At 46.0% G+C, this 11,452-nt stretch overlaps 2 protein-coding genes across 2 annotated transcripts; both read left to right on the top strand.

The window, feature by feature from the left end:
• Positions 1-355: 355 nt before the first annotated feature.
• SODALDRAFT_398231 (hypothetical protein) lies at positions 356-3,062 on the top strand. Its single transcript, XM_028615306.1, has 4 exons — positions 356-925; positions 1,020-1,270; positions 1,367-2,128; positions 2,212-3,062. The coding sequence occupies exons 1-4, from the start codon at positions 829-831 to the stop codon at positions 2,635-2,637; spliced, it is 1,536 nt and encodes a 511-aa protein (XP_028467888.1). The 5' UTR covers positions 356-828; the 3' UTR covers positions 2,638-3,062.
• A 1,045-nt stretch (positions 3,063-4,107) lies between these two features.
• SODALDRAFT_332243 (cellulase) lies at positions 4,108-6,010 on the top strand. The gene has a single exon (XM_028611653.1). It carries the CDS (start codon positions 4,463-4,465, stop codon positions 5,702-5,704), a length of 1,242 nt encoding a protein of 413 aa, XP_028467887.1. The 5' UTR covers positions 4,108-4,462; the 3' UTR covers positions 5,705-6,010.
• The last annotated feature ends 5,442 nt before the right edge of the window (positions 6,011-11,452 follow it).

The raw sequence follows: 11,452 nt of genomic DNA, 5'->3' as shown, positions 1-11,452 counted from the left end.
TGCCGCCATGTCTGGCCAGCGTCGTTGGCACACCACGAATCTACCGGTTCCGTTGCGGCCTCGAGTCTGGTTGGGGGGTTGGGTTCGGGAACATTGTGCCACCCTGGTCCCGAACCACGAATGTTTTCCACAGCCCACCATGGAGACCATGGAGGGGGGAACGACAGTAGACGGAAAGTCAGAAACATGCAGAATTAGGACACATATTAGTCCACATAGGCCGCGCGCCCCCCCCCTTCTTCTCTGTCCCTTCCACCCTCTCCTTTCGTAACCTCTATTTTTGACAGAGAAAGACCGCGAGCAACTGAGACGAAGGGTCCGATCTGCCGCTGGTTCTAGATCTCTGCTTAATCATTCGAACTTCCTTTTTGTCACTCATCTCTCGGCTCACAGGACGCTGACCACACCTAATCTCAACCGACATCTTGTATTCGTATCATATGCTGCGATCTCTGATTCGATCTGGTCTTCACCCTCTTTCTCTTTCTTGCGCCATGCATCGCCGACACTTATGACTTTCTGCCTGTCAGCCACGTTAACTTACACAACACGGATCATGTTCCCTTCGACCTGGACTTGCAAGGACTTTGGCATTCTCACAGCGACCTTCTTGAACCCACCGCGCGACCACTTCACCACCGAGTTTTGCACGGGATCGATATCATAATCGCAGCACGTATATCCTGGGATGAGCCCTGGGCCTCGGGTGGCGAAACTTTGTTGAATAACTTACACCTCACACACTGTCTCGAGCAGCCGCCACGGGCTCCGTTTCCTATTCTTCTTCTTTAGTAATCGTCATCACCTTTCCGAAGCGCGGTCGACACGATGACAGATTTGGGGATCAACGTGACGGACGCGGCGCTCCGTGGAGGATGTGCTGCGCCCTTCTTCTCCGCTGCCCTCTACCCTAACGACCAAGGATGTAAGTCTCCTTTACTCGACCCTTGCGGACCCGGTTTTGTCGCGGCGCACCGCTGACCCTGCCGCTCTCTTTCTCTCTCTCTCTCTCTGTCCAGTTCTCGACGGTCGCTTGTGTCAGAGTCAGACTCTCGGCCCGAACACAGTTACATGTTGCCTCCCATGTCCGATAACCGATTGGGTCTACCCCGACTACTTCGATACCATGACAGCTGTTGCGAATTGGATCAGTGTCGCAGGAACCGCATGCTGCATCTTCCTCCTGCTCTCGTGGGCATGTCTCCCCGTCGAAAACACGAACCGACACTACTTGAGCATATGCCTAACAACGACAGTCATTTTCATGAATGTGAGCCATCATTCTTCGTTTAGAGTCCCCAGAGGGTAGTATTTAGAGCCTTTGCAAAGCAACGAGGGGCTAACTCTTATCTCCATCGGCTTTCAGTTGGGATTCATTATTCCCCTAGCTGCCAGCCCTCCCCAGTGCATTAACGACATCACCCCGCATGACATGCATACGCTTCCTGTCTGTGGCGCCTCTGGAAGTTGTCTCCTTTTCGGCGGCTTCGCCGGAGTGGTATGGGCCTTCTTACGAGCACTGTCTCTGCACCTGCAGATCTGCTGGGACATCGTAGTCGGCCGTTACTTTCACTTCTTCGCACAAGCCACCGGTTGGGGTCTCCCATGCATCGCCATCGTCGCCTCGCTCGTCTTCAGTGGCGTTTCTTTCCGGTTCGGCGCCACCTGTCACATCAACCACGAGAATAGTTTTGCCGCCTTTTGGATTCCTATCCTCGTCATGGCCGGTCTCGCCGCCGTTTTCCAGTTTGCCACCCTCGGCTACTGCATCAAGGTCTACCTCGCATCGCTGGCAGATGATAACAACACAGCAGCTTCTAGCTTGCCTTCCACCGCCGGCGTGAGCTTAACCCCCCGTCAGGCCTACCGACGTGTCCGTCGCGTGATCGCCCTGCAGTGGAGGGGCATTACCATCGTCGTCATCATTATAGCAGATGTCATCTTCTTCTCCATCGTCTTTGTTTTCCAAGATGTGACCGCACACGCTGTGCGCGAAGACCCGAGCGTTGCCGCCGATTGGGTAAGGTGCTTGATCGTAGCCCAGGGTGACAAGAATAAGTGTTTGGAGGAGGCTCGTGTACTAGTTGTCAATGAGGCGACTATCTTGGCAGTGCTGATTCTGCTCTCGGTAAGATTGCCCCCAGTTATTATGAACCTATCCTGCCACGCCGCGATTCTTCGCCCAGGACTGACTTTGCTTTTTCTTCCAAGATCAACGGCATATGGCTGCTTTTCTTCCTGGGCCGGCCGACCATGATCACCGGCTGGATCGACCTATATAGGACGATTCGCAAGGGCCGCAGCAATATTGATTTCGTATCTGCAGATGCCAGGCGCGAGAGCAGACAAGACAACCGTGCGTACGAGATGCTTTCGAGAGGCTCTAGCACTGTTGTAACACCCATTGATGCAGTCAAACTACCGGTCATACCGGACGAAGGACGGACGACGCCCGATTACTTTGGAAAGACCGCCAGATACCACGCGCCAGCACGTTCCTTCTCTAACCCGAGGCCGCCCCGAACCTCGCCGGCACTCGCCTCGTGGGACGCAGCGACAACGTACGCACCGCCGAGGCATTATCGCAGCAACAGCGCCTTTGACGACAGACGACCGCAAGAATTTTCGAGGATGTGATCTACATAAACCCGAAGCGGCAGACGAATTATTTTGAGACAAGCTCCGGCTCTCGAGACCAGCAGCCTCACGGCTTTGTTTTTCCTTTCTTTTTCTTACCTCATTTTCTAGAGGGTTTTGTTTTGGTTTATTGAGTTGTGTGTGACAATATGGCTGGGGATTCAACCGTGTTGCACTAATCGACCGCAGAAAGATAGTCAGTCCCAATATCTCGAGTGCGGGTGGGTTGGCTGGTTGGATAGACCAGTGGTCGATATAGGAACAGCGCCGGCGTCAGGTTTTTCTGGGCAACGCCCTTCTTTTGGGCTTGAAGGCCCTTCGATGTACATGGAACTTTTCTGGAAAACGGGTAGATGGTAGCCACAACAGGTTGTGGCACATGCAGGGGCACTACATCCTCGTGGCGAGGGGAAGCTTGGGAACCCCCGGAGAGGACGGGAGAGATGTATGAGATACCTACGGAGTAAGGTGGATATTTCCTACGAGCAAGCTATAAGAGAGGTGTATCTGAGGTGGTATGAACAGGATTCGAATCGAGGGGCTCCTGTTGTTTGAAAGTCACGCCACACAGTGAACCAGAGCCTTGCGGGAAGAGTGGAGGTGATCCGGTTCGAAGAGGGCTGATCTACGAACTTAGATATAGATTCGTAGATAGGGGCCGAATATCTTACCTACCTTACACGACATTTGCTGCGTTTAATTCTTACTTCTTTGCTTGGTACATACGAACCACTGCGAGCGGCAATATCTTGCCAGGGCGAACGCAGGCTTGATCGGGTCTACATCAGACGGTGCCACAGCAGTCTGTGCAGAATTCTGTGTATGGGTAGCAGGCCTCAGCAGCACAGCACCGGGCTGGAAATGGCGTCGGTGGAAGCCTCGGGTTGCCTCGACGTTGTCAAAGTAACCTACGCAACAGGGTCCATCTTCACTGCTTCAGGGACAAGAGCCAATTCCGAATGCAAGACTTGTATTCGCAATACGAATAGATAAACCAACCGGGCACAAGAGCCCCATCCCCTTCGACCCGTAGTAGATTTTACTCCGGACTTCGTAAGCGGAGAATTTCCGTGATTCAAACACATGTCAGAGCCGAGATGCGGGTATGTACCTAGGCATGCCGATGAGGCGCGCTGGGAACGGGAAGATTAGCAACAGCAGTGAATGCCGAGATCCGGGAACCCCGCGACGGACCACGTAATTACCTACGAAGTACCTTAAGGTAGTTAGAGACGGCTTCACTGGAGGGATCGTAGACCCGGAAGGATGTTGGGGTGATTTGACGTCACTGGATCTACTAGGGCTTTATTCAGCACAACGAAACAGACCGTGATGTTTACGTAATGACGAATACATACTCGGAAACGTCTCCCTTATCCGAATTAGGTAATAGCTAATGCGTAAGAGTGGTCTGGGACCCCCTGCCCCTGAGCATGGACATAGGAGGCAGGGATTTCCAATGACGATGTTGGTCATCAAGACATTCATTAAAGACTCGAAAAATTCAGCCGACCAATTCTGGAAACATTTCAGAGACAACCTGGTGCCCATTGATCTTGGAAGGATCCCTCACATACGCCCGCAATGACCAAGACTTTTTCCTAGGCCAGGGCCCCAAGAGAGCGACAGCGAGACATGACCCGAGAACCTCCAGCCAACTCTATCCTTTTGATTTCTTGATATTTATCAGTACGAATGTGACGCTCCCGAACAAGAGCCTCTTTCGAATCCGGTCGTTGACAAAGACTGAACGTGCCTTTATACTTTCTCCGCACGTATTCGACGATCGCCTGGACTGCTGTCGTCCGATATAGACGCACGCTTCATGATGTTCCTGCTTGTCTGTGGCCTGCTTCTCCTTGTGCTGGGAGCATTGCTGCTCTACCTATGGCGCGCCGAGGCCAAGATTGGGGTGCCCTGGGTACCTGACAGCAAATCCATTCTTTTCAGTCAAGAGCCTCTGCCGCCGCCCATTCCTGAGAACAGCATCACCTCATACGCGCTGCCGCTGCGGACCCAAGGCAGGAATATCATCGACCAGAAAGGCCGCCGCTTCAAACTTCATTCGGTCAACTGGTACGGCGGTTCCGATGAGTTGTTCGTCGTTGGCGGCCTCGATGTTCGTCATCGCAACGATATCGCCGCCACCATTCGCCGCATGGGGTTCAACAGTGTCCGTCTGCCCTACGCCGACGAACTTGTCGTGGCCAATCCCGTCATCCCGGAAAGCCTGGTAGCCGCTAACCCGGACCTGGCCGGGCGCCGAGCACTAGACGTCTTCGAAGCCGTCACGGCGGCGCTTACGGACGCTGGCCTCGCGGTCATCATCAACAATCACATCACGCATGCGACGTGGTGCTGCGGCGCCGACCCATGCGACGCGGCCTGGTACAACGGCCATCTCGGGCCCCTGTGCCGCATCCGGCAGACAGAGGCCGACTGGATCCGCCACTGGGAAGAGGTGATGGTGCGTTTTGTCGACAACCCGTTCGTCATTGGCGCCGACCTGCGAAACGAGGTGCGCGGCTTTTGGGGCACCATGCCCTGGTCCAAGTGGGCGGCAGCGGCCGAGAAAGCCGGGAATCGGCTGTTGCGGATCAGGTCAGACTGGCTCATCATCGTCGGGGGCACCGAGTCAAACAACGACCTGTCAGGCGTGGCGGAACGCCCCGTTGTTCTCGACGTGCCCCATCGCGTCGTCTACACGGCTCACGTCTACGCCTGGTCCGGCTGGGGCAGCTCGGAGGGCCGCTTCTCGCACCGAGAGTACGCCTCGTTTGTCCGCACTATGAGGCGCAACTGGGCATATCTCGTCGAGGGGGACGTGGCTCCGGTCTGGGTCGGCGAGTTCGGTGCATCAAATAGACCCAGTGTGGGCGGCGCCAACTACTGGCAAAATTTGCTTCGTTATCTCAAGGCTATCGACGCTGATTTCGGCTACTGGGCCATCAATCCGAGAAAGCCCAAAGACGACGAGAAAGAGACATATTCTCTCGTCGAAGACAATTGGTCAACGCCCATCCTGGACTATCGCATGAAGGATATGACAGAGATTATGCGAGCTTAACGCGTGTTCATGAGGGCGTGAGCGACTAACGTCCCGTGCTGCATGCTGGCCTTTTCGAGGGAGGGTGTTCACCCTAACCCAGCCCGGCGGAGAGGGAAAAGGGCCAACAAGAAGTTGGCCAAGCATTAGAAGTTTCAACGGAGGTTTTATAATTGGATTCAGAAACCCGGATTTGTGTTTGGATACTATTGGAGCTCGCCTTTTTGATACCCCGAGTTACCTGATATCTTTCAGGTAGGTGGTTAACAGCAATATATCGAGTCTAAGAGAACAAGCCAGCTAAAGGCGCTATATAGTAATACGGATCTTATAATCGTGCAGTAGGTAGTACGTACGGATATAGTCCTAGAATACTGCTAAAGTACAGCTATCGCTTCCCTCCTTCACAAGCAGGTACTAGTTACAGCTGTTAGTAGAAGGTTAGAGCTTGGATGCCTCCATAGCTGAAGGAGCTTGCGTTTCGAGCCTCCCTCTTCACAGTGGGAATTTCTAGACCTCTCCTCCTAAGGTAGTAATTATTAAATTAACGGGAACGTGCTTACAGGGAGCGTTAATTCAGGAAATATATAATTATATTATATATAAAAGAGAAAGAAAAACGGGGGCGGGTATACGTGTCCTAAATACATCTACCACCTTCTAAGCGAGGATAGTAGGGCACCTCTAACTAATAGGAGGTTACTACACCGTGGCTTACGTGATAGAATATAACATACCCCCTAATTATTATGCCGTGATTAGCGGGACAATTACTTAGCCTAACCTTAACCTAGCCTTATTTTCAACCTTAAAATAGTCTTAAAGGGTCGTGTAATACCCTTAATATCGAGTTAAAAGGCAGGAACAAAAGCTATAAAATAATAAAAATAATAATAATAATAATAGTAAATAATAAAGGAAAAGTGCTATTAATAGTAGTAGTAAATAGGTAATAGTAGGGCCTTTTATAGATAAATTAAAGGCGTTATACCGGCGTTTTAGAGCTTTTGGATCTTCCCTCTTATAACTCTCGTTCCGTTGTTTTTTAAGGATTTTTTAACGATTTTGATCCAAATTTTCCAAATTTTTCCCATTAACAGCAATAAAAACAATAACAACTACGCTATAGTAAGTCTCGGAGAATTATTTTCGGTGGCGTGTGCTAACTGGTAGCGTCGTTTAGGCTCCCCCCACCCTCTTAGCCGTTACCTGTACCGCGGCTACGGCAAAGAAGAAGTCGTCTAATAGTATAAAGAAAAATAAGGGCAAAAAGGGTACTACTATAAGTTTCTTTAGCGCGTTTATTTTTAATCCGTCTACTCTAGTCTCTAGCTAATTCCTTAATAGGCTACTAAGAATAGTAGCAATAATAATAAGGATACCGAAGAAGACTTTATAGCCGTCCTATTTAATCCTCCCTGTTTAGAGTGCGTTAAGGGTATTTATTCTAGTAAGCAGCGCTTGTTTAACTGTTATATTTCCGTCCCTAGCCGCTCTAACCGCTACTAAAAGTATAAGGATAAAAACTATATATACTATCCTCTATAAGTTCTTACCCCTTATCTAAGGCGCTTTACGATTATAATCGTGTGCTTTATTTCGTATTAGCCCGAAGATATATACGCTATTAAGCTTTACGACCGCTAACCTATACTTATAGTTTTACTGGCCTTATCTCTTTAGTTAAAATTCTTTTTAACTATATTATAGTCCGTAAGATTAATAAGGACTCTAACGACGACGATAACAAGGTGCGTTTTTCGCTTTATTTCTAAAATTAAATACTCTGACTAACTAGTTTCGCGCAGTTCTTCGCTAAACTTAAATAAACGGTAAAGTTTATAATTAAGTTAATAAAGGACGACGATAACGAGAAGTTTTTCTGTAAGGAAGAACTTAAGGGAGCATTAAACTAGCTTCCTACTACTACTTCGGGCAGCACTTCTACCTCTTAGCTCGCGGGGGTTATAATAGATATTCTCCGGGAGAATAGGTTTATCGTTGCTCCTCCTACTAAAGGAAATAACGCAGATATCGCGCAGAACGGTATTTAGAATAGCACTAATAGAGCTTAGTGAATTATCTAGTATACTCCTTCTTATATTTTAGGAATTACTTTTAGGGTCTAGTATAGTGTTATAGTATTAAGATAACGATATACCCTTCTTTTTACTAAATTAACTAAACCGCCGGCGCGCGGTGCACCTAGGGCGCGGGAATTTCGACTTTAACTGCTTCTTTCTACCCCCTCCGTGTACTAATTATATTAAGATATACTCGGAAGTTCTCGAATTTTTATCGTGGAAGTGCTTTTATTAATTCGTCCACTAGTATTAAATTCGTAGTAAGATATACGACTCTAAATAATCCTTTTACGTTCTCCTGCCTTACCTAAAAGCGCTATATATCTATATAGCAAAGCCTAATCTTAATCCTAAAGCTATTATCGACTATTAGGCGTATCGTTTACGTGTTATCGTAGTGGATATCCTAAAGAGATTCTAGATTAAAGCGTATTTCGACGAAAAGACGCTTTAAACCTATTATTTCTTTCGCCACTTACTCTAAAGCGAGTAGCTCTACTTCGGTTATAGACGTTATTACTATTATTTATCTTATTACTTTCTATATAACTAATCCACTAAATAGGCTAACAAGGTAACCCTATAAAGATCTTCGTGTATTTAAATTATCTATAAAAGAGGCGTTGCTTATAATAACTATCGCCTATAAACTAATACTCGATCTATACTAAATCGAGAGGTCCTTTATTATAAATAAATAGCGGATAGCTTAGTCTACCGCCTTATAATACTCGGGAAAGGGGTTCCTAAGAAAGCGGGAGAGGATAAAGACGGCGAATACTATATCAGGACGTATTATAACTACTATATAAAGCACTAATCCGACCTTTTCTTAATAAGATTTAATCTCTTAAGCGGTGGCTTCGTCTTCTCTTTTCCGGTATTCTATAACGGGAATAGGGATTACTAGGTAGGTGTTTCGAGCGTCTAATTTAAACCTAGCTATAATCTTTTCGATATATAAGTCCTAGAAGAGGAAAACCTTATATTTAGGGTGATCTCGAGTAATCTTAATACCTAAAAACTAATCGGCTTTCCCTTTTTCCAATACTTTAAACCTTATTTTAATCCCTTCGATAATTCTAAGGCCGTTTATAGCATTATTTCTATAGAATAATATAAGAATATCGTCTATAAAGAAGATAACGAATACGTCTTAAGCCTTAGTATAGAATAGGCACGGTTCTTCCTTATTAGCCTTTATCCCTAAATCTATTAGGGTGGCCGCGAAGGTCTAGAACTATAGTCTAGGCAAGTCGCGTAGTCTATATAGTGCTTTATCGAGCTCTAAGCACTTATCAGGCTACTTAAATCTATCGGGAAGTTCGTATATAACGGGCGTTCCTGTTTTACTCCTTTAGGCGTTAACGAAGGCGTTAACGATATTAAGTTACTTAATCTCTAGATTAAACTAAATAGCCAGGGCTATAATAATACGAAAAGATTATATAGCGAGCGTTATTACGTAGGTTCCCTTAATTATTAAGCTCTCCTATAAGTCCCCTTAAATATATAAGCGTGCCTTATATCGTTCGAGATATCCGTCTTAGTCGAACTTATAGGTAAAAACCCACTTTAACAGAAAAGGCTTTAACTTCGCCTCTAAGTGCTTAATTTCCCTCTTTATACGCTTCTTGATTAGCTTATTTACCTCCTTCTACGCGGCTTCCTTAAACCGTTTACGTATCGGGTGGTTAATAAGCTCCCGCTAGTGCCTTAGTATAGCCTTTAGGTAGTCGCGATAAACTCTGCTATTAATTAAGGGCTTTAGTAACGTTATAGCCTCTTTTTTAGTATTCGAATAAGTATTTATTTTAGTATCGGCTACTCCGAGGATTATTAAATTAAAGGTTAGAAGCCTTTTTAGTCTATCCTAGCGCTTTTCTTATTAATTAGACAAGAAAAAGGCATAAGTTAAAGGTATATCTAGCTCTATCTAATATATACATGGGTTAATCCGAATAGTCTTTCCTTAAGCACGGCGATTAGTGATTCTTACGCTAGTGCGTGTTACTTCCTTTACTAGTATACTCTTTTTCTTTTAGTAGGCGGTTACCTTAGGAGTCGGTCGGATAGGTAGTCTAGTATTACGACCAGCGGGCCTAACATGCAGGAAGGATGCCCTGGTACGCAACACCGCACCAAGACATAACCAGAGGATAGCTAATGAAGGGTCACGTGCCGGGTTACGTGATATAAGGATATAAGAAGGATATACTAGTACGTGGGCTGCTTACCAGGAGGGCCAGTGAGCAATGTGGGCTGCTCACTAGGAGGGCTAGTAAGTAACGTAGGCTGCTTACCAGGAGGGCCAGTAAGTAATAAGCTATATATACTAGAGTATCCTAGGTCTTGCTTCTACTATAGAAGAAGATAGTGTTTAATCTAAGTCTTTATTAGAAACCTACTTAAGTATTATAGTGAAGAGGCAGACTTACCTTACGACCGCCTACGAGAAGTTACGAGAGACTTACGCTTAGCTTATAACCTCCTCTTACCTCGTGAACACAAACTCACGATAACCCTAACTAGGGATCCTAGACTTAGTATCTAGGAACCTAGGTCGTAATATTTTAAACACTCCGTTTAGTAAGTGGACCTTACGAACTAAGCGTTAACCTGTCTAGGATAATAGCACCTTAAACGCTTACCGGATCGATTACCGTAGGACCGGCTTCGAATAATTAAGAACTAGCTAAGTCTATGGCTAAGCTCCGAGAAGTAGTCACGTAACTTAGGAACGAAAATAACACTTTTTAGGAATAGCTTTAGGCTAGAGAAAGAGCTAGGACGTTTAAATTCCCTGAGCCGGAACTATTCGATAGTATATAAGGATAACTTCGACGATTCTTAACGCAGGCCAGGGCCTATATTTATTATTATTTTAATACTCTAGTTAATAACGAAGATAAGGTTATCTACACGGCCTTGTACCTTTAAGAAAACGTAGCTAACTAGTTTAAACTATTTTATCGAGATTTCCTGGAAAACGATAACGTTAAGGACTAAGACTTAGATACTTAAAGAATCCTTAGAAATTACGACTAGTTCGAAAAGAAGCTAAAAGGGGTCTTTAAGGATCCTAATAAAGCGTAAGCCGCTATTTAATAGCTTAAAGAGCTTAAGCAGAAAGGATTAGCTTCCGACTATATAGCTAAATTCTAGTAGATTATCTTATACCTTAACTAGGATAATAAACCCTTAATAATAGCCTACTACTAAGGCCTTAAGGAAGAAGTTAAGGACGACCTGTATAAGATAAAGAGACCCGATAACTTCGCGACGTATACGGCTATAGCCGTGGAAATCGATAATAGAAACTAGGAAAAAAGGTAGGAACGGAAAAAGAATAACCCGCCTTTATATAAAGCTAATACTAGTCGAAGATAACCGAATCCTAGATAACGATAAGGAAACACTTCGTAAGGGCACCACGAAGGACTTATAGAAATCGATAATACTAACTATCGGAAAAACACTTAAAAGGGTATTCGATAAAAGAAGGAAGTGACCTGCTATAATTATAATAAGAAAGGATACTTCGCCCGAGAATATTATTAACTAAAGCGAGAACGGGAAGTAAGAGAGACTAACGTAGTGGAAGTATAGCCCGAAGTACCCTACGCCTTACTCTCGTAGATAACCTGCTTTAACGATAACTATACTATATATAAGTCTAGTAAAG

Source organism: Sodiomyces alkalinus, assembly GCF_003711515.1.
Source record: "Sodiomyces alkalinus F11 unplaced genomic scaffold SODALscaffold_3, whole genome shotgun sequence".
In the NCBI taxonomy this organism is placed as follows: domain Eukaryota; kingdom Fungi; phylum Ascomycota; class Sordariomycetes; order Glomerellales; family Plectosphaerellaceae; genus Sodiomyces; species Sodiomyces alkalinus.
The sequence above is the reverse complement of the archived record's forward strand: the minus strand, read 5'-3'. Positions and strand labels throughout refer to the sequence as shown.

What these genes read in the sequence shown, in the direction of transcription:
- SODALDRAFT_398231 (XM_028615306.1), top strand. Translation starts at nt 829, where the DNA reads ATGACAGATTTGGGGATCAACGTGACGGACGCGGCGCTCCGTGGAGGA. An exon ending in CTACCCTAACGACCAAGGAT is followed by an intron (nt 926 to 1,019) that starts GTAAGTCTCCTT and finishes CTCTCTGTCCAG; the next exon opens with TTCTCGACGGTCGCTTGTGT. An exon ending in CAGTGCTGATTCTGCTCTCG is followed by an intron (nt 2,129 to 2,211) that starts GTAAGATTGCCC and finishes TTTTCTTCCAAG; the next exon opens with ATCAACGGCATATGGCTGCT.
- SODALDRAFT_332243 (XM_028611653.1), top strand. Translation starts at nt 4,463, where the DNA reads ATGATGTTCCTGCTTGTCTGTGGCCTGCTTCTCCTTGTGCTGGGAGCA.